General features: G+C 38.2%; 1 protein-coding gene across 3 annotated transcripts in view; it reads left to right on the top strand.

Annotated features, from left to right (window-relative positions):
- Positions 1 to 7,371: 7,371 nt before the first annotated feature.
- SECISBP2L (SECIS binding protein 2 like) overlaps positions 7,372 to 22,916 on the top strand; it is a 30,859-nt gene continuing 15,314 nt past the window's right edge. Inside the window, exons 1-7 of one of the 3 annotated variants that reach the window (XM_054836630.1) lie at positions 7,372 to 7,576; positions 17,876 to 18,054; positions 19,445 to 19,769; positions 20,291 to 20,426; positions 20,862 to 21,091; positions 21,179 to 21,203; positions 21,973 to 22,106. In XM_054836630.1, the coding sequence (XP_054692605.1) occupies positions 7,559 to 7,576; positions 17,876 to 18,054; positions 19,445 to 19,769; positions 20,291 to 20,426; positions 20,862 to 21,091; positions 21,179 to 21,203; positions 21,973 to 22,106 (1,047 nt within the window). In that variant the 5' untranslated portion in view covers positions 7,372 to 7,558. Of the gene's footprint in view, positions 7,654 to 17,875; positions 18,055 to 19,444; positions 19,770 to 20,290; positions 20,427 to 20,861; positions 21,092 to 21,178; positions 21,204 to 21,972; positions 22,107 to 22,916 lie in introns of all 3 variants that reach the window. The other 2 variants (XM_054836631.1, XM_054836632.1) reach the window with 2 other exon arrangements.

Raw genomic sequence — 22,916 nt, 5'->3', positions numbered from 1 at the left:
CAGTTTGTTTCTTGATGTGCTTTCATTATACTTGATTTTTACTTCTGTTATTTTTAAAAGAAAATAGGTTTTACTTCATCCTCACCTCATTTATGAAGGACAATATGGAGATTTTAAATCTAAACCTTCGTATGTGTGCTGTTGATTTTTCTTTTTTATTTTTTCCCTTGAAATAGTTAAACATAAATACTAAAGAGTTGAAAAGCTGACATTTATCATTCTTGCTAACTGACTTTTATCTTGCAAGATACCAGACTCTTACCAGTCCAGTGTAGTTAATGTTGGTGAGTAGTTGGCATTTCTCAGGAATATGCTCACTTTTTATTTTGGTACTTCAAGAATACAGGTTTGCCAAGCAGTACCCTGGGAGCAGAAATGCAGACACTGAGTATTAGCTCTCTTTGCGTAATCTGTGGTCTTTTTGACCAAATTCAGTGTATATAAAAAAACCACTGTGTATCGAGTGAGGACCAAGTACAGTGACCTCAGTAATAATGGAATCTATTCTGTCTCAAATGTTTGCTTGTTTGTAGTCCCTTCAGAGCTGCTATTCAAGTCCTGAAGTCCTACCATGTAGTAGGCACACACCTTTCATGTCCTAAGATTTTGGGATCATCAAGTCCATTTAAAATATAGAGCTGTAGTGTTGACCACAGCAACTTTTCTTCCTGTAGCAGCGTGTCAGGAGCTGACAGAAAAATTCTCTTGCAGGTCTGAGAAATGTAGAAGAAATTTTGTAGGGCCACTTCTTCCATTACTGCACGTACTCCATTTTAAAGCTGACGGTATGGTGTTATGGTGTACAAAGCAGTGCCACACACAGTCATTGTTATAGTAGAAGGAAAAATACGTATGTTGAGCAATTAACACCACCCCCAAAATAAGGAAAAAGCCTAATAAATGACACATGTCCATCACATACGTGCAAGACAGTGTGGTAAACTCAATGTTCTAGGGCAGGATTTAAATTGGTAACAGTGTATAATTAAATAGGATAAAATTAACTTTCATCTGAAGCATAGTTATGTCCCTTAGAAAATTATTTTGCTCTGCAGTTGTCAAAGCAAGTGATTTTTTTTTTCCCTAGTGTTTACACAGTAAAACTCAGTATGTTGCATGAGTAGCATAATGCTGAATCCTGGGTGAGCATTTCTTCTTCACTGATGCGTATTTTTACCAATAGGTGTTTCTAATTTATCCACTTATTTAAAATAATAGTAAAATATGAATATAAATTCAACTCAGTTTTTAAGCAAAGGCAAATATTTTTCCTTCATAATATCTGTAGATAGTATTTATTAAAGCACATTTTTGTACTTTGTTTTTTTTTCACAGTGCTGTGATATATAACATAGTGTTTACTTCGAAAATTCCACTAAGATTTGGTGATGTGAAATTGAACTGAATAATACCGCACAGTAATTGGGCCCCTTATCTACAGATTCAGAGACTTTAATTTGGATAGCCAGTCTTGCAAGGTTCTTCTTCCCATAGGGACAGGGGACTGTGACAGCTATTTCAAGGTTCTTCCCATGGGGACAGGGGACAGTGACAGCTATTTCAGCATATTTCCTTTCTCTGCCATTTCCTGCCACCTCTGCTGTGGGAAGGAACAACTACTCTCCTCTAAAGGAGGGGGGGTGGGGAAAGAACTGTGTGCAAACTTACTATTGGTTAAAAAAAAAGTAATCTTGACTTTGCCTGTTGTAACTGCTGTAACCTTTCCTGCCCCAGCTGTGTCCGTTGGGGAGGCACTTATGGATTTTTCAAGAAGGAAATGGGAATACTGCAGTAAATCTTGTCCTAGCCACCTAGTTCCCTTGTTTTATCTTTTTGTTGTGAAGGACTAATTGTAGTAGGACTAGTCCAACTAGTGAAGGACTATTAGTTTGAATAGTGAGGGCTAGCAATGTGTTTTTAGACCAAAAGTGTCAGTCTACCTCTAATAAATTGTTGTGTATTTTAGCATACTTTAGTTCTTATTCATGCATACAGTGCCTTAGCGTCTGTGCTCTAGGCACATAACAAAGATTTATATAATCCCTGAGGGATTCTACCCCTTTTCTCAGTTCTCATCATTCTTCTTAACCTGGAATATGAGAATTTTCTGTGGGGAAATACGGAGGAGCTGTGTTGTCATACAACTGCAGCAGCAATTGCTAATAGTTGCTGTAACCCGCTTTTAGTCCCTGGTAGATCTGGCTCTGATGTCATTTCTACCTCCTCAGGAAAAGGGAACAAGCAGTTGAAGGAAGAGGGTGAATGGGAATTTTTTTCCCAATAACATTATTGCACCACAGGTTGTTCAAGACATGCTGGGCAGCCTCACTGCATTCTCTAGTCTCAGTTTCAATCATTACATTTCTGCAATTGTCATTAATTGTCAGAGCCACGCTTTTCACAACTTTTGGATGTTTTTATAGACCTTTTGTTGTTGTTGGTACAAGACAAACTGGCACCTTAGCTAGTACCCATAACACCATTTGCAAAAGAACATTTTAATGGCTGTTGTAATCTTACGTAAGATTACAATAGTGATTAAACCGTGTATATATAAACACCCCTCTTTTAAGTTGCTGGCAGCTTATGCATTAAAACTGAACATGATGCAAGTGAAATCTGGGAGGATGTGGGTGCTGTATCTGCATGCATTTTAGATTTTTTATTATTATTATTTATCAAACATACCTTGGAGGAATGCATTCTTTTCTCATCTCAAAGTCTAATGGATTGAATCTGAAACCGTGATGTAGTGAGGATTTCATTTTCCTTTCATTTTAAATAGGCTTAGAAATATATTGAACAACAACAACAAAAAAAGAAAACCAAAAAAGGCAAGGCAGCTGAAATACACCTGGCAGAATAACATAATAAAGGTATTTGAATTGTAGTCTGTTAATAAACACTGTGATTTTTGTAATTACTCAGAACTTGTCAGCTGTAAAACATTATGTCTGTATTTGAAGACTGTATTTTCACATTTACTTTTTTTTTTGAGGAGTGGTGAATTAATTTACTTGAGCAGAACTGTGTGTGTATGGATTAAGAGTAAAATGACATCACTCTGGACAGTACCCCTAGCTTTCTCAAAAATACAACAGTTATTTGAACTAAATTTACACATGTAGATGTTAATACAGACTTTAAAAATAAAAGTTTAGCTGTTACTTTATTATTTTCAAAGTGCTAAAAATATGTTTTAGAACCAGATTAGAGAACTAGATAAAATACTACATTACAGCTAGTCATAGTTAAGTGTTAATTAAAAGATATTGACAGAAAGGATTATCGCCACCTTAAATACTTCCAAATCTGTGGAAAGGTAGATTGCAAACTGCATCTGCATTATAATAATTGCATATTTAGCACTAAATTTTAGATGTAATAACTGTAAGTATTACAGCAAGAGTAAAGGCTAATCCCTTCCTGGCTGTATTACAAAGAGTTGCAAGGCAGGATCTGTCCTGGTTGGCTCTACTGCCTCTTTGCAGCTGCTCTCAGTGGGAGTGCTGGGCTCGCTCTGGCTCCTGCCAGGTAGTAATCGCATGTTGCTATCAGAATCGTGATTCTCAGGTGCATGGATGAGGTCCCAGCTCACCTTCCCACTTTGGTTGCAGTATGTTCCCTGTTGCATTTGCCCTTAGGTATCTCTGCAGGATGCTACATGTCGTATCTCCCCACATCAGATACAAATGTTTCTTTGCCAAGGTATACTTTGCTTTCTGTACTTGTCTTTTTCTATAATTACACTGAAGATTTTAGTCCCAGGCCAGTAAAACTGTCATTCCACTTGCTCACTGTGGCAGCCTCCAAACCCACTAGTGCTGTTGCGGTCCACATCCAGGCAGTGCTGCCTTGGAGCTCGGTCTTAGCCTGCTTAGACCTCGAGTGGAGAGGGGTGTTACTGAGCAATCCTTATTTTATGCTTCCATGCCAGTGCGATTAAGCTTTATCCGTATGTTCAGCTTATTCAGAATAAGAAGCTGTCTTGATTTCAGTGAGATGTGCTTAATCACATCTTTACGTGTTTTGTAGGAATTTTTACCCACTAGAAGTCAATCGAGCCTATGTAAGTAGAGAGCGTGAGTAGCCACACATAGCTGTTAGATTTGCTTGTAATCCTGTGATGTTAATTCTGAGTACAGTCATTACCAAGTGCCTTTCCATACTGCTGAGATATTTTGGTTTAGACTCCACTTTTATTTTTGTGTTGACCTAGATTTTCTTCTTCATTTGGTCGGTGTCCTCCATTGTATTCAGGAAGGGTATCTCCACTATCCAGCAGATGCAGCAATAAACCCAACAACTTATTAGCAAAATTGCAGTCAGCACCTGCTAGGTTCAAACATCATTTTTGCTTCCAAACGAATAATTTATTTACTCCATGTTGCAATAAAAAAGTAACAATAATTGTTTACAAACTTCCAAATTTGAGAACTGGACCCTTAGGACTGAATCTTCAAAATGAGCTACTGCAATTATCAGTGAGTTTAAATTGAACAGGTTTTTTTAAAAAAAAAAAATTTATGGCTTCCTTAAGGACTAAAACACTGAGTTATCTTCCTTAAGGACTAAAACACTGAGTTATCTTACACAACACTCAATCAAGATGATGATGATGTAACCAGATACCCTGGCATAGTTGTGATAGCTGTGGACAGAGGATCTAATGTAACTGGTTCCGAGTGCTTTAGTGTGTTTTTGGTGACAATACAGAGTTAAATTTTATGGGAGACTTGAGTTCTTTTCACCCAAGTGGCCGCTCAGGTCATCCAGCATGACTTTCTGTATTATGTATATTGTATAGATTTATGTAGATCTGATGTCTATTTAATCACTGCCCAATTTAGATCTTAGAATTTCTTGTTTAAGTATGCATAACAGCCCTTTCAAGTGTGACCTTTCTGTTGGTATGTATCTTGGGAACAAAAGAAGGATTTCATAATGAACAGCCTTGCCATAATGAGTCATTATTTTTTAAAAATACAGCAGCTATCTTAAGCAAATGTCATAATATATATTCCATGGTCAGCACCAATTTGGACAAATTAAGCTGCATTCCACACTAAAATGCTGGTGTGCTAATACAAGATGACAATTGTTCTAGTTGTTTCAGTGGGATTTTTTCACTGTTTTCTGTCCAGTCAGGCAAGTTCTCCCACATTGCTTGGGAGATGAAAAGTGACTAGGTTTTAAGTAAGTCAACCTAATTTTGCACAAGTAAGCAAAACAAAGTCAACTATTGGGAATAAAATACATTTCACTCAGACATTTGTTGTTTGATTTACAGAGATCAAGTTTAGGTGGCTTATGTTTCATAATTATTTATCTGTAGATTTACATCTCATATTTAAGTTCATCAATGATGAAATGCTGTTACATTGCATCAGCTTAAAGCTCTTGATACAACCAGCTTAATCCCCAGTTTTACTTTCATGACTTTTTGTGTTGAAATAACAAATGTCATTGTGTAAAAGCCCCTCAGAACATAACATCATAACCTCAAATTAATCTGTGTTACTATCTTGAAATGGCTTCCTAGGGTTATGAACACTTCTGTTAGTTCTGCTGACCATTTAGTCTTCTCAAGAAAAGTGCTGGGATACAGAAGCACGTGTAAAGTGTACAACTACTGCAGCTTCTCCAGTTAAGATGAGGTTTCTGTATCTGCAGCAGCCGTCCTGTTCTCTTCATTTGTAGTAAAATGCTGTCCTCACTGAAGTTAACAGAAATCCTATAGTTAAATTTAATTGGGATTACAACTTCACCCTCTCCCTTTCCCATATGATCCATGGGACCACAGGACCTATGATTTTGTTGGCTGCAACCCCATGGAAACTTATGTCACAAAACATAGTTGCAGACAACTAGGCAAAAGTTACACTTAGATGGTGATCCTGCTGATGGAATAGCACAGAAGGCAGTGACAGTCTGCACAAGTTCTCTGTTCGTGTCATCTGTCTGCAAGATGAGATGTTACTGTGCAATGTAATAGCCATCTTCATAATACCATATGTTATGTATGAAGTTTTAATGGTGAAGAGCAACTCTTAAGAAAATACAAAGGGACTGTGTGGATCAATCCAAGAAATAAAATTTTATAAAGTAGAACAAATTGTTACATACCATAATGAACATAAATCTGGAAAGATTAAATAATTATAAAATAAAGGTTAAATCTAGGAAACTCTAGCAAGATAGCTCTCTAGATACATTTTTGGTAGTTTTATCTCTGTCAGATTTAGATACAGGCTCGCTTACTTTTTCCCGTAACTGGGCCGTTTATTCCTCACAAGAACCTCTATCAAGCAGAAGCTTCCTTCTTGTATTAATACATTTTATAAATGTATTTTACCTGGAGGTGCTCAGGAGTCTGCTCCAGAATATCCTTTGCATTTTTCTTTTACAAAGGTACTTAGCCCTATTTTTTTTTCCCTTGCCATGATGTAGGAATATTGATAAAACATTATCAACCATGTTGTAAATAAATCATGCTTCATTTCCATTAAACCAAAGGCAACAGACATATTAATGAAACGTAGGACCATTACATACTGAACATGTATGGGAGCTTATGTTGTTATGCAGCACCGTCTTGTATACTCGTTTCCCATCCTTCACGGATAAAGAGTCTCAGGGGTGAGCAGTCTCATGGGCTTTGCGGGCATTACGATAATTAAACATGATTTAAAACCAGGGCAGCAAAATAAGAGAAACATCACCTAGGCTGTACCGACACCCATGACTTACTGTGTCCCTCCTACACTGGTACTGACCAGGTCACTATGCGCACAGGCTGATGGAGCTCAGCTGCTGGGGCTGGGCTGGGTGCACGATGGACCAGCAGCAGCACCAGGCCACAGTAGGGCCAGGCCTACTACAGGCTTCACAGCCCGGCCCCGTGCTCAAGACGCTTGTGTGACATTTTTAGATTTCTGCCTCTAAATAAATCACAGATTTTTTTTTCCCTTCGATGTTCCAGATAATTTCAAGGACACCGTTGACCTGAGAGTCCCCCGACACCGCCTCTGAGGAGACCAAGCCCTGCAATGCACCTGCCGCCCTCGAAGCGCCGTGTACGCGACGGCCTCGGACAGAAGGAATAGCACGACCCCGCTCCCCTCCCCCCCTTTTTTCTTTTTTCTTTTTTTTTTTTTACGATTTCTTTAATATTGAAGTCACAGACTCGCTTGTTCTCGGGTGGCCAGAACGCGGCCCGGCGACTCACCGGGTAGGGGACGCCCGCTACAACCGCCACCCACGGGAAAGGGGGGGTGAGTGCGCCTGCCGCCGCTTGGGCGAAGGCGTTCCGCGCGGCTTGGACCCGCCCGGCTTCCGTCCCAGATGATCCCTCCCCGCCGTCTTCGCCCCGCCGCCGCCCCCCCTCCCCGCCCCCGGCCGTGGCGTAGCCGGGCTCGGTTTCCGTGATAGCTGCGAGCGGGGCTAGCGCCGCGCTGGGCGTGTGCGGGAGCTCGGCGGGGGAAGCGAGCGCCATGGAGGAGGCGGCTCGAACTCTCCGCCGTCCTTATTAGAGCCGCCGCCCAGCTCAGCTGGAGTCATGGACAAAGCCGACAAGGTGTGGGGGGCGGGCTCAGCGCTGAGCAGACCGTAAACAGCTGCGGCGGGAGGGGGCAGCGACGTTCCGGCGCCGCGGTGAGGGAGAGGGGCGAGCGGCCGGGTGGGGAGAGGAGAGGAGCGGAGCGCCGGGGCGGTGGCCCGGCTCTGTCAGACCGCGTCTGCCAGGCCCGTCCCGTCAGACAGCGGCCCCGGGCCGCCGAGCGGAGGGGCAGGGCGCGGCCCGCGGCCTGCCGAGGTCGGCGGGTGGCTCGGGGCGGGTGGACGGGGACAGGTCGTGACGGGGGGCTGTCTTACCTCCGCGCCGAAGAAAGGCCCCCGGGAGGCTTCGGGCGGGGCGTTTTCAAGGCTGGAAGCGGGAGCTCGGTGTGTGTTTGCCGAGTTGGTAACGCGGCCGCCGTCCCCTCTGCCGGGGCGGGAGGCCGGGCGCTGGCCTTCGGTGAGCGGCGTCGGGCCGTGCCTGGCCCCAGCCCCGGCAGAGCCCGGGCTTGGTCTGTCCGGGTGAGCTGGAAAGCCGTGAGCCAAGGGGAGATCCTTGGTGTTCACAAAGGGATGTGAAGCTCCGTTTTGGCCTTCTCTCTCCTGTTCCTTCAGGCTTTGTTTCAAGCTTATGGAATAATTGCAGTTAGTGACATTTAATTTAAACCTGTCTGGTCACTAGAAGAGGCTTTTGCAGGCTTGTTGAGAGCTTTGCAATGTGAGAAATATGCCACTCTTGTTAAAATACTGTAAATATCAGGCTCAGGCTGAAGTTTTCAGTGTTAGGACATAGCTGATGGTCTCAGCTGGTTAGCTGAGTGGGAGAGAGTTGCGTATATCTCACTAATTCTAGGTGTCACTGGTTTTTTTCTTCAATATTTATTTTGGCTTTGTCAAGGTAATCGGTTTGCGTTAGTCTTAAGACCCTTCAAACTGTAGGTATGAAGAAGCTTAAGCTGGGATTTAAGAGTTCATATGATTTGTTACATATATGCAATAAAATGTTTCATCATCAGAAGGTAGTTCTAAAAGATATATCTGAAATGAACGTTACCATCCATAACAATCTGATCTTACTTTTAAGCTTCTGTTTCAGCAAAATGTGTTGAAAATTAATGAATTATTGCTTCTTTTGTAGCTTTCAGCTTTGGCATCTCCAGGGGTTGTAATAGTAGGGTTAATCAATGAAATAACACAACCTGCTGTCGCAAAGGAGATACTGAGTAATAACATACTCTGTAAAGATATATTGCTTTCATTTTGTACATATGTCTAAGGAAGTTAGTGAATGGTGTATCTTATTACAGTATGGCTCCCACTGTGTCTTTCTTACTAGGCTTTCTGCTGGGTTAATGATTTTAAACTAACTTTTTTTCATGCTTTCTTACTTGCCTTCATGTAGAAAACCTGATCTTATTCTGTAAAACTTACATTGGTCTAATCTGTTTTACTTTCTGCTTTAAAATCTTGGGGTTTGGTGTGGGTTCCCCCCCCGCCCCGCTTTGGTTCATCTGTAATTAGTGCTGCAGTACACTTGTGAAATATTCCATGTTGTTTGAGCTCTTCTTTGCCAGAGGTCCACACATATGCCCCCATCAAACCATTCTCTTTTTATTTGTTGGAAATAGCTCATAAAAGTTGAGAATCATTGTGTTATTCACAGTGTAGTGTGTTGACTCTGTGTGATTATCTTAACTAAATGCAATATTTCAACCTGGAGGTGCAGTTAAGCTCTTTGAAGCAGGAACCATCTTCTTGTTTTTATACTGTTTGCAGCATATCTAGTCCTGTTGGTTCGTTAATCCACTAGTGAGGCTTCTAGGCAGACAAATAATTAATACCTGATGAGTTTCTAAAATGATTCAACTGTCTTGTTGCTTTTGTCTTCTCATTGTACAGTAGCATCTTGATTAGGGGATCCCTAAATGTTTTGGGTTTGAACCTTTTGTGCTGTAAGAATTGAATGTAATCTCCTTTACCAGTGTAAGTGTTTGGTAAGGTTGCATCAGTTTTGTGTGCTGTTCCATCTTTTCTTTGATTTGGACTCCCTTCTGCACCAGTGTTGCATGGCATCTGATAAATGAATGTTAAAGCATGCAGATGTGTGTTAACAGTTTTTAACCTCTTCTCCCCTTTCACTCAGAAGACTCTCTCAGCCACAGTGTGGTAACTGTACATGCTGATAGGAATACTTACTGTGGAATCAGAATATGAGGGAGTAGGAATATTGTACTATGTTACAGTACTTAAAGAGTAGAGATGAATTGCAAATGCTTTTCATGGGGAATGTATCAGAACAAAGGTTTGTGGTGTTGGCTCAATAAATCAGTACGAGATGTCATATGCCAAGAATATTTGGACACCTAAATGACAAAAAGATGTCACTTGTAGATTGCCCTTCGGGTTTCTGTTACCTAAATTCTGGTATGACTTTGCTTGTTATAATATGCTCAGTGATATTTTTGGCAGCTGACATTGAAGAAAACCTAATAAAATAATTGTTTTTAAACAGCTTTATGATAGGACATGTTGTGATTTTTGTAGTGCATGTGGAAGTTTACTTCTGTCTATGCCAGAACTGAAACTGTTCCCATTAAAAAGAGTATGAGTTTCAGCAGTTAAGTGTAGGTTATTTTCCTACAAGAGATAAAATTCAGCAGGTGACCTCTGGCACTCTTTCTGTTGAAGCTGATTGTGGTAGAAATGTAAAGAGAAACAACTTCCCTTCTCAGAGGTACTGCTGTGCTTTGATTTTTCTCAGTGTTATACATTTGTCTTGCCCTATGATTAAGACATTTGGTGCAGTTGAGAAATCAGGTGAAGTTGCAAAATCAGTGACCTGTGTTTTGTGTTAGTATTGCTTAAAGACAGCCTGTTCTGCTTGCTTCTATTATTCTTGACCATTCAACAGTTGGCTTGATAATATGCTTGCTATAGAAGTAGATCTAGATCCGTGCTTTGCGCTCTTCAGCCTATCCAGTTTCCTTCAGTGTTTCTTACACATGGCAGAATTTTCAACTGAGGCAAACTGGAAAAGGTCAGTTTTGTGATATGTGTTTTGCATGTTACTTTCTCTTGAACCTTGAAATTGCAGAAGAATTTGGGGTTTTTGAGGTTTGTATTATTTCTTAATAGAATATGTTCTCCAGTGAATTTAAATGTTATGGATATGATACATGAACATAACTTTTTGATTACAAATTTGTTTATCACTAACTTGTTTGTGGAGATGAGGAAGCTGATTTACATGAATGGTTTGTACTAATACTTTTAGTACATAGGCTACAAAGTGCTCAGATATTACTACTTCACGTTCATAGTGTGAGTTTAGAAGTTTATATACTGTTAAATGCTCTAAACTAGATAAGCAAAGAGGATCCTGTTGGTAGCTTTTTTAATCTTTGGACAAACTTTGTAAATGTAAATACTATTTCCTCCTTTTTTCTAGAACATTCTGGCTTTGAGTTTAAATGTGCCGACTTGTCATGTTGTGCCACTTGCTCATTTTCTACATATACATAAAAAAATTTAACACTTAGCTTTGTTATATTCTGAGCACGGTGCTTTCTTCTGTGAAAGGGAAGAGAATTATGCATGGTTCCCTTATGAGCTGAGGCAAAAGGGAAAGACTAACTTCATAGTGTATTTGCTTTAAGTGTTGCATTGAAATTACTATGTTTAATCTAAATAGGGAGGATTAAATTTTGTGCTGTGTTAAATGGCCTGCTGCTGGTGTTTCCAGTTGGACTGCATATTTACAATTCCTGAAGTATCTGCCACTTAGAAGTAACTAATTATAGAAACAATGACTTCCATATTTGTAAAGTTTCTCTTTAAAATAGATGAAATGTGACCTGTCTTACTACTAACATGACTTGTAAAGTTTGGAAATCCAAAATTCAGAGGCAAAGTTGCTTATTCTTAAAAAAAAAAAAAAAAAAAAAGCTTTGAGCTATGTTTTTATCTTACACTTGTGGTGAGACTTGTTTCCAGACTTTGAGACAGTAAACCAGCTGATTTTTATTATAGCCCTCTGAAATGTGGCATCTGTGTCTATTTTCTCACCCTGTAAATGGTAAGATTGATATCCAAGTGTTGTCCTCTAAGAGAGCAAGCTGACAGAGATCCTATTTAATGGAAAATGCTGAATGACGTTAAGCTACAATGAACAAAAACTTTTCTAAGATTAAATATACAGTGCTATAACTATAGGACAAAGTTTACCAGTCTGTTCCTGCTTGTGTCATCTTCTGTCTTTGCAGCTGTTGATGACTACAGTAGCTTTTATATAGGAAACAAAGGATTGCTTCAGTATATATGCTGTCTTGAAAGTTGTAATTGTTGGACTGAAATATGTAATGAGCTACTGCGAAACATTTTGTAAATTGAAACTAGGGATATCTACAAAAGAGACTTCTGTATAAATCTTGGTTTCTTTTGAAGGGGTGTGCTTCCATTAATAGGCAATTGATTGAAAATCTGATGCTTCAGCATGACAAATTTATATTTAGAATCGAGTGGTTGTCAAAGGTCAATTTCAATCAAGCTTTGTTTAGCTTTGTGATGTGAAAGAGTGAATAAACATGAAAAAGTTGCACCCTGAAATAAAATTAAGTTTAGTCTTGCAATATTTGCAATGTTTGCCTTCAGATTGCCTGATCACAAACGTATATTACTTAATATTAACTATTTAAAGTCTGACCCTGCATTTACTGATGTCAGTGACAGTGTTATTTTTTTAGTGAATACAGGCTAGAATAAATCTCAATACTGTGAGAGCAATTAAAGCATAAATTGGTACCACAAGTGCTCTATTGTAAGGATTAGTAAAAGTGTAGGAACCTTTCCTCAAATTTTCTAGTGTTTGACAAATGTTTCTGTCTAGTTCTTTTTGTTTGTTTGTGGTTACAAACTAGTGGCATAATCTGTTATCTCTGTTCGTCTGCACTTACCACTCCATTTGTGTTGTGTGGATGGACTCTTTGAGGAATTGAGTTCATATATGCTTGCATGCACTTTGGTTTATGCGCTTAATATTTGCTTCTGAAAAAAATGCCATTTAAAAAAGGATCTCATCTCTTATTTTGGAGTTTACTTCGGTTGTCATTGGTTGCGTTTTCCACTGAGTCTCAAGCATGTCAACATGGTATTTAAAAAAACAAAAACAATGACAACAAAGTGTTTTATTTGGCATTATTATTTCTGTATCTGGCCAAAGAAGCACAGAGACAACCTGTTAAAAGAAATAAGAACTCTCACTTGGAGATATCTCATTGCACCGGACAAGTAAAAGATATTACAGCACCTTTACTTAATACTAAATTAATTATTCTTTTCTTTTGCTTTTTGTTTCACTTTCTCTTCTTACACTATTAAGGAAATGCTATTTCTCTTTGTTCTGACAATGTATTAGGAGCCAGGAGACCTAAAATGCCATTTATTAAAAAAACTGAGTTACTTTGCTGTCTGTCTTCAACTCTTTCTCCTTGCTGAGATAAACATAGTCCTTAAAAAAAAAAAAAAAAAAAAATCTGTGTAGATTACTTTGGGCAAATTACTTAGTATTGCCATTTTGTTTCTGTCACATGTTAAACAAAACCACTAGCCATCTGTGAAATGTACTGAAATGTCTGGATAATCACATTGGAGAGTTATTTCTGTTTCTATTTTGCGTTGGTTAGCGGTCTGACCTGACTTAGTACATTTGTTTCCCCTTTTTGCTTTAAGTGTAATAAAGTTTACTGTCCTCATCTGAAGACATATCCTATGTAAAAAGGAACTTTGAAGTATTTCAGAGAGACTGGTAAAATACTATAAGGAAGCAATGTGTTGAAGTTAACTTTTAGTTGGTAATACACTTCCACTGTCTTTGTTTTCTACCCTGAAGTGGGAATGAGGCTTTCTTGTCTGATGAAATCTCTCAGTTGTGCTGAGGATTCCTTGTATTATGTTTGCAGAATGATTTTTGAAACAATGCAAAATTTAAAACTAGAGGTTTACCCAAAATTCTTTCTACTGAAACAAGTTTCTTGGAAGCATTAAAAAAAAAAAACAAAACCTCCACAAACCAAACAAACCTGTAGGTACAGATTAAATTGCACAAGAAAACAGTGTTTAAGGTATAATGTATGTAAAAGACTTCTGAAATGCAATGTTGATTCCTTTAAATAACAGGCACTACCAAAGTTCTGTAGGCAAAAAATGAAATTAACTTTCAAGTACACCCGTATATGTTTACAATTACAGAATATGCTGTATCTTTATTATACCACTGTATGTAAGCTAAATATGTTATGAGCTGTACAGAAAATGGTAATTAAATATATCTGCCAATTGCTCTGTCATAGCAATAGTTAATCGTTACCTGTGTAAGAGACTGGGCAACAGGAAAGGAAATATTAAAGTCCTAGTTTGAGCATCTTAGTTGTTTAAACCTAGCAAAATCAAGCAGAATCATTCAAATGAAATTTTCCTAAATCACATAGGAGTGGTTTTGGTTTTTAAAATAAATTTAAAGGAAAAAAAACCATAAAAGATATATATAATTCTATTTTTACTGGAAAGACTTAAGTAAATCAAATTTTACCCAAAATACTTCGATGGAAAAGTCAGGTAGGGCTTATCTTCACAAATTGACAAGAAATACTTTATGGGAGTCATTCAGCTCCTGCTTTGATCAGTTATATCTCCTTTTTTAATACTTGATGTGAAAGACTGTTCTCTCATAATACTAATAACGAATGATGATACAATACAGTATCACAGAAATCATTGTAATGAGACCATTCGGCAAGTCTGCCATTAAGGAATGATTTTTTTATTTCCACATCAATCTCCCAAAATAATATAGGGAAAGAGGAGACAGCCAGACAGGAAAGACCTTTAAAATAGGGAATCTTATCCCAACCTGAATCACGAATAAAATGTTTTAACTATTTTCTGAGCCAGTACTAGAGTGGTTTATAATTAGTATCTTGGCTAAAGTTCACTTGACGTGTTACTGGGAGATAGTGACCAGGAGATTAGGAGTAGTTGTTTGAAAGTTTTCAGTGCTTCATTAAGAATACCATGCTTGTAAAGCATTCATCCTAGTTTTACCATTGAATTTTCTGTGGATGAGACAGCCTTGGTGTGTTCCTTTAATGTTTATGCCATCTAGTTTTGTAGGCCAGTCCACAACGGAATCTATTCTTAAGCAGTATTTTTGCCTGGCAATCTTGAAATAGCATGAAGAAACCCTCTTAGTTTTCAGGGAGGGATTTCAGCATCGGTATTTCTGTCGTTTATTATGTGATCACTGTACATAAGTGATTGATCCCCATGGTGCTGTGTGGTGAGGAGGATGCCTTGGAGTTTTGCGGAGGGTAGGGGAGTCACCCGGCAGCTGAGGGATGTGCCTCAGCTCTGAGTAGAGCGGGGTGTTTGATTTGTGTTGCACAAGTTGGGCGCTGCTGCTGGAACTGCACCACAGCTCTTCCTCTGAATTTAACGTCAGGAGTCGAAAAACAGTTAACATAGAAGGAAGGAAAGTTCACCTACTACCTAATGATCAAGCAAGGCATTTAATTAATATTAAGGTGATTGTTCCACTGTAACGCAAACCTTGTTGCACAGCAGGTAGCGATACTAATGTATTGGTGCTTATAGCCATAAACATTTTCAGAACAGTCATTAATAACCACTTTTTTAACAAGGGACAGTGTATCTTGTCACTTGCTAAGAAACTTTTTTTCCCCTTCCACTGTAGTTCCACTTTTATCCTTTTATTTATTTTTTTTAGATGTTTTGTTTTCCTTTTTTGGTTGCTGCCAAAACTTTAGGTCTCTTATGCCACAATTTTCTCTGTGAATGACTGCTGTTCTTATTTAATAAGCATATCAAAGCAGATTCATTTTGTTGGAAGGGACGTTTCTACTTTCCCAGCACACTTTGATATGTCCAAAGACAGAGAAGCTTCCCAAGAAATGGTGAAAAATGATCATAGACTCTATAGTTCACGATTTTTGCCCCCCCCTCCATTTTGTATCATTTTTTTGAATTCTCAGTTCAATCATAAACAACCTCTGGCCTTGGTCACTGTGGCTTGCAGAATGTCCTGTTATCAAAGTTGTTAATGATGTTACTTTGACCTCAAGTTAATACTTGCAGACATCCTGCAGACAATGGTCTCCTATCCTAAACAGTGTTACACTTGGAGAGCTTTCTCCTGTGTTTATAAAGGTCACTTTTAGTGAGGTGCACAGTATTTGGAAAACGTGAGTGATGTTTAAAGAGAAATTATTTGGTGAACTGATGTTTACGGGAAGTAGCTAATGGTGAAATTTGAGGTAATGCTACATAAAATCTCATGAAAGAAGTATGAATTAGCAAATTTGATAATGGAAGGGTAAAAATAAAAACAGAGGCACCACTTCATATATAACACTTTTTGTAGGTTTGATTCTGCTTGTACAAGTCATCCAAAGAGCTGTTATAGAGTGACTGTCTTTGCAATTATTTAGTTTGAATGTCATATTTGGAGTTGAAAAAGATGCATTGAGCAAAATTCTTGGTTTAATTTTTGAAATTGATAGGGAATTCTAATAATACAATCATAAGTAATACATATTGAAAATATGTCTATTATAAAAATATAATGCATCAGTCACTGGTAGTAATGATGATTTAGTAGTGAATATAATACTTAAAGTATAGGGGGCTTTTACAGTCTCAACTATGGTTTTCAGTTGGTTTTCAACTCGTTTGGTGAATTACAGTGTAACTCATGGTCTTAGTAATTTACTTGATGATGATTCCACCTTTTGCTCAGTAATTAAATTTTCTTGTATGTAAGTGTGTCAGACTAACTAAAAGATCCAATACTCAGCATGAGTGGGTCTTAACCTCACTTTTTCTAGTTCAGTTTGATACATTAAAGCAACTACTCATCAAGTAAAAGTAGCTTTTGTTACTGACTGGGACAACTGTATTTTTAAAATATTTTTTGACTTGCCCCTCCCACCTCCTACACCTCCATGCTGATAAGCAAATATGGGTTCTTAGTTTAAAAAAACAATTTTGGGGTGGTTTTTTTTGAAAGTAAGTTTATAGATTGGGATATTGGACTCTGGGTGGAGGCTGTCTCTGGGTGGATTGCAGGTAAGGACATGAACTGAGAAGTGTGTGGTAGACATCAGAATACTTGCCATGATATTTTCAGAGCTCCCATTGTTTAACTGTTTCTGCACACGTGGATGTTCTGTAGGTAGTGGCAAGGATATAAGACTGTCCTCAGCACATGAAACCTTCAGGCTTTCCTTTTTGTAAAATAAGAGCATGTACTCACACAGGTTATCTGTTGCCTTTGCAATTCTTTCTTAGACAAATGGAAGGAAAAGTTTGTGGAGTCCGTGCCTCCTTTAGAGAGAATCTTATTAGAAATTGGTATTCTATGAGATACTAATATGAGACAAGTATAATTAAGCTGAAATCTTTGTACAAAAAAAGATGCTTTTTGACTGAATAACTTATAATGGAATATAGAATTTAAGGATACTTTGGATCTGCAGTTGTCTCATTGAATAGAGCGTTTTTCATTATTTAAGTATAAGATCCAGCTATTCTGTACAAGACCAAAAGCATGGTTAAAACCACCTTATAAACTGTTGAGGACACCTTCAGGATGGGAGGAGATACTTTTCTTTGAAAGCAGACTTTAAAACTTATGTCTAAGCAGTCTTTAATTCCTTCTTCATGGCGAAATTTAATCATTCTTAACATGTTAAAATTGTGCAGATGAAATGTGCGTGTGGGGTTCTTCTGTGATACACCATCTATTTTAGCAGTAAACCTATGTCTTACTGCTGAAAAATCTTTCTTATAATTGCCTAGGAACATGGTCAATTTTGTAGAGCAGGCCAGGCATTACTACATCTTCCATATGTTGGTTTCACTTATGAAAGCCTACACAACTGTGCTCCACCTACAGTGCTAATTTGATTTCTTTCTGTGCTCAGACTAGTATATCCTCTGCCAGATCTGAACTTCAGTCCCTTTAAAATTAATTAGTGTTTGTATTGCACTTTGAAAATGCAAAGGTTAATACAAATGCTAAATGTTGGTGATCTGTATTACACCCTGGTTGACTGGAAAGATGTAACAAGTGCTTGTCAACTGTTTTCCACCTCTTTTGGTTTACTGCAGAAATCCTGTAGTCTTGTCATCCATTTGCCTGCTATTTTGTGCTATTTGTAATTACCATACAACTTTATGAATCTAAATTTTCCTAAACAATTCATGATTTATATTTAATGAAGACATTGTTTCTTTTCTCTTTCTTAAGAATGTCAAGCTGTCAGCTGAAGTAGAACCATTTATTCCTCAGAAGAAGGGTCCAGAAACACTAATGATCCCAATGGCGCTTCCTAATGACAGTGGAGGAATTAATGGCATGGAACCAACTCCTATCCCTAGCTACCTGATCACTTGCTATCCATTTGTACAGGAAAACCAATCCAATAGGTAATAAGTGGTTGTGGTCTTCGTGGAAGATGATCTATTTTTAAATGAGTTTAAACTTTTGGTAGACTTGAGACAAGTCAGTGACTGTTGGCTGTATATTAATTTTGTTCGCCATATGTAATCTTCTGACTCTTCATGGGTGAGGAGGAAGTTTCTCTGTCTCTAATCTTTTTTTTTTTTACTTATTTCCTTCCCTCTACTTTATTCATATTCTTTGCTGCTTTTCTTTCCCTGGCTACAGAGGTCTGGTACAAATCCCTCACAAAGTCACCTGCTGTGCTCTTGCATCTTCCAGGGCAGTCAAGAGGTCTGTGTCTGAATCTGTGGTGCTGCAGCAAGGCTCCAGGTGTCCAGCCTGGATCCTGGCATGGCGCAACAGTATGCAGCTGACACTTGTTTTGAGTGTAGCTGTATCTAGTTTTCTTTGCATAACTAGTTATAATACATTGAGTCTAGGAACTCTTTATTCTAGTCCAAATATGTTGTTCCCTGAATGCACAACTTCAGTGTTGATTATTTTGTATGGAAGATATAAAAAATTATTGCTGTTTGGTTTTGAAAAATGTACATGATGTTTGCTGAAGACAGCACTTTAGTGCTGCTGCACTTGAATAGGTAAGAACAAAAATAAACCTTTAGCAACTGCCTACTGCAGATCTGTAAAATTAGCCTGAATTTTTGCTTTTTCCTATTCTCTTTCTCTGATATTTGGGCCTCTGCATTTTCAATGTAGATGGTCTCCTGGTCTCTTGGGGGTTTGAAAAGAAAGAGGATGGCATTCATACTTTTCAAGGGGGTTGTCCTGTATTATGCTGTGTTACAAACACAGGCAGAAGTCTCCACACTTGGTTTCGGTTCAAGTTTGTAAATGCCTGTTTTCAGGCGTGCATTTTCATATGAATTTTGAACCAGAGGTGAGTTGCCAACTTAATATACTCAAGTACTTGGCCCTGAGTTAGCTACAGAATGTCACTGTTCCATGTGTCTGCTAGCTTACCTTGTGTAAGCTTAGGTATCTACTTAGGTTATGTGTGTTTTCTGAAACAATGAAATTGTAATGGGTCCGAAATACTTGTCAAAGGAAATGCCTACGTTTTATTTCTGAGTTTTAGAAATTTAATAAGTTTACACAAATAGAAAATCAACAAAGATACTTGTGCTTGAATGTAATGTGAGCTTGTGAATCATTTAATTGGCATCTCGAAGAAGTCCTATTAAGTTTAAGTTCAGTTATTAAAAGCTAGGAGCTCATGAAACAAATAAGTTGTGGCTATTTGTTGTTTGATTTGGTTTTGTTTGGTTGGTTTTTTGAGGAGATGATAGAGGTCTGAATTTCCTTGAGAGGGGGAAAAACTTACTGAGCAGTTGTCTTTCCTTTTGATTTCTACAGACAGTTTCCATTATACAACAATGACATCAGATGGCAGCAACCCAACCCAAATCCTGCAGGACCATACCTTGCTTATCCTATAATATCTGCACAACCACCTGTTTCTACAGAATATACGTATTATCAGCTGATGCCAGCCCCATGTGCTCAGGTCATGGGTTTCTATCATCCTTTCCCTGCCCCCTATTCTGCACCCTTTCAAACAGCAAATGCTGTAAATACAGTTACTGCAGAATGCACTGAGCGTCCCAACCCATCGGGCCAGGTCTTTCCGTTATCCAGTCAGCGGAGCAGAAGCAGTAACAGGGGACCAGTCATACAAAAAGTAAGTCCGTTTTAATAGGCTAAGTAGAACTGTATAAAGAACGTATCTTTGCATGGGAAGCATGCATCTTGTTTGAGCAAGAAGAGATATGTCAGTAGTATCAATGGAAGGAAAGGTGGGTAGAAGAGGTGTTAATCGGAGAGTAGAAATACTGTCTACAGAGATACTTTGTGGTAAAATACTTGGTGAGTTTATAAAGCCTGCAAGTATAACATGGGAAACTCCCTTCCACTGCCTCTCTGCTAGTTTGATCTGAGCTTAGAATTACTTCATTAGAGAACAAAGGAAGTATACCCATACTTTCTTTACCTTTTTTTGATACTTCCACTTCATAACAGTACATGCAGAAAATACTGCAAAGAGGTTAATAAATCAAATACTTTTATGAATGTTTCCCTTAATCTCTTGTCTTTAAACATGTGGCTTCTGTAGAGAGCATTAGAACTTTTAATTACTTTGATTGCAACTATGAAGTCAAATCATATGACTTACGTTTATGTGTGGCTGATCTTTGAAAACAGCAACAGCAGTTACAGACGCATGTAAAAAATAAACGTCCTCCAGTGAAAAATGTCGCCACTCAAAAGGAGACTAGTTCATCAGGTCCTGAGAACAGATCAAAGATTGTTTTGTTGGTTGATGCATCACAGCAAACAGGTAACTTCTTTCTTGTGTTCTGGGTGTACAAAATAACTAGAACTACATGTCAGTTACCATCTTTCCTAAAAGAAGGTGAACCTGGTTTAGATGTGGCTTTTAAGAGAAGTCTTTGCAGATCAGAAAGCTAAGAAAAGGTGCTGATGGTTACAAAGACCTACTCCATATGTCACATTATTAATGTTGCAATGATACAGTACTCCTGCAGAGACTTTGCTACTGTCAAAAACACTCTTCTTGAAGGAGTTGATTATTATTAATAGTTGGAGCCAAACATAACTTGCTTAAATTCAATGCTGTTCTTAATTTTATTAAAAGGAAATTGTTGTCATGTGCAAAGACTTCGGCTTTTTCCATTTGTTTTTATGATGTGTAGATTTTTCATGTCTTTAACAATTCCTGCACAAGTAATCATATTTTTATTGTTTCTTGCAGACTTTCCTTCAGATATAGCTAATAAGTCACTTTCTGAGAGTGCCTCTACAATGCTTTGGAAATCAAAAGGCAGGCGCAGAAGAGCTTCTCACCCTGCTGCAGAGTCCTCTAGTGAACAGGGTGCAAGCGAAGCAGACATTGACAGTGACAGTGGCTATTGTAGTCCTAAGCATGGCAATAACCAGGCTGCAGCCATGACTTCAAGAAATACAGATTCTTGTGCAATGAATGTATGTAAACATAATGGAGTAACTTAACTATATTTGTCTCCTACAGACTAATAAAAATTACTAAAAAATTTTGTTTTTCCTTTTCAGGTTGTAGAACCATCAATAAATACAAGTAAGCATTGTCTTAACTGGTGAGCTATTCTAATTTTGGCTGGGTCACTTTTGTATTTTTGCTTTACATTTTGCTAGGAACATCTCTCAATCTACTTGCAGCATGCTACTCTAACTGATCAGATACTTCTAAAGATATGTCTTTACTGTGATTTCCACCATCTCCACCAAGACTCCCATTACTTTAGATGAACAAGTGTATCAGTAGCTATCGCTAATGACTTATCAACAGTTGCCTTTCTTTAGAGGACTAAGAGCCAGAGAGTCCAATGGAAGCATTTAGACAAAGCTGTGCTTTTGTTGCATTTTATCCTTAAGCTTTCTTACCCTGTTGGACTGCAGTTCATACTGGGTAGCAATAGAGCCAAAGAGTTCTCATTCTCTATTTGAGTAGTACTGATATTTTTCTAGAAGCTTTAGAGTACTGTAACGTGAGCAAATACTTTGATTAGTCTGGTGGTAGTGGGTAACACTAGTTGCTTTTATTTATGACTGGACTGAAATTGCTATGGATGGGAACCTGGGATTTCCTTTGTCTGACTGCTTCCTGATAATCAGTTGTTCGCAATTTGAATGTCTGACATCTGACTCTTCCATAAAGGCAATTCTGCTAACTTCTAGAAATAGCTACAGAAGTAAATGCTGTCAGAGGAGAATTAGAGAATTAGACTTTCTCAGAGAACTTTATTTGTATCAAAATTGTGTTCCTGGCTCTGGTGGCCTGTGTGTCATTATGATGCAGTCTGTCATACTAATTCATTTTTTCATAGGTGGCACTTCTCTTTCAGCTGGTGTAAGTTGGACTAATGTAAATTCCCAGGCAACTCAAAAAAAACCATGGATTGAGAAAACTCAGACATTTTCAAGAGGTGGAAGACAAGCTGAGCAAAGAAATAGCTCACAGGTATGTTGCTAATGGTTCTAAATTCAAGTATTCTGTTTCTGGAAATATGTGAAAATAAGGAATTTGAAATAGATTATAAAATTAACATACAAAGAATGGTTAATGGGAACAGGGAATGAAAAGTGTGGAAACTCAACCTAAAAGTCCAGTTGTACGCTTCTACCTTGTATGTTTCTTGAAATAGCGCTATATCATATATAATTTCATGCACTCGGCAATCTTCTGCCTATAGCCTGTTCTTTGTATGTGTCTACCTAGGAAGAACATTACATATGTAAAGTAACTTCTGAAATGAAGACACTGTGGGTGTAGAAAAGTTAGTTCACTTCTTGACCCATTCACACTTCAGAAGAAAAAAACCCAACTTTATAAAGAAGGATTCTGATGTGATGACGAACTGGAATCCTGTGTTCTCACTCCTGTTGTCTTTGAAACTTTTTTTTTTAGTAGTAAATTAATTAAAATTGTTTTATGCTAAAGCTTGAAGAATATGTTTCTGTGAAACTTTCTTCAAGTAGGACAGGACTTCTGTAACTAGTATGTGAGGAGAAAGTGGCCTTCCTAATTTTGATAGTCTAATGTAATTTTGGGGGGTGCAGAAGGGGACAGAGAAAGCTGAAACATCTGCCTTTGCTTAAACATAGGTTTTGGCTGAATTCAGTTATTGCAGACAAGAATAGCTGAGCTTGAAGTAGGAGCTTTATTATGGGCGTGCTTGTATGTGCAGTTATATGTGAGCTAACTTGCCCTGCTTAGTTTTTTAGATGGAATTGTTAATTTCTCTTGAATCTTCCCATTTGGTATCCGTGG

Source organism: Grus americana, chromosome 10 (genome assembly GCF_028858705.1).
Source record: "Grus americana isolate bGruAme1 chromosome 10, bGruAme1.mat, whole genome shotgun sequence".
Classification (NCBI taxonomy): Eukaryota; Metazoa; Chordata; class Aves; order Gruiformes; family Gruidae; genus Grus; species Grus americana.
This window is presented reverse-complemented; position numbering and strand designations above follow the sequence as displayed.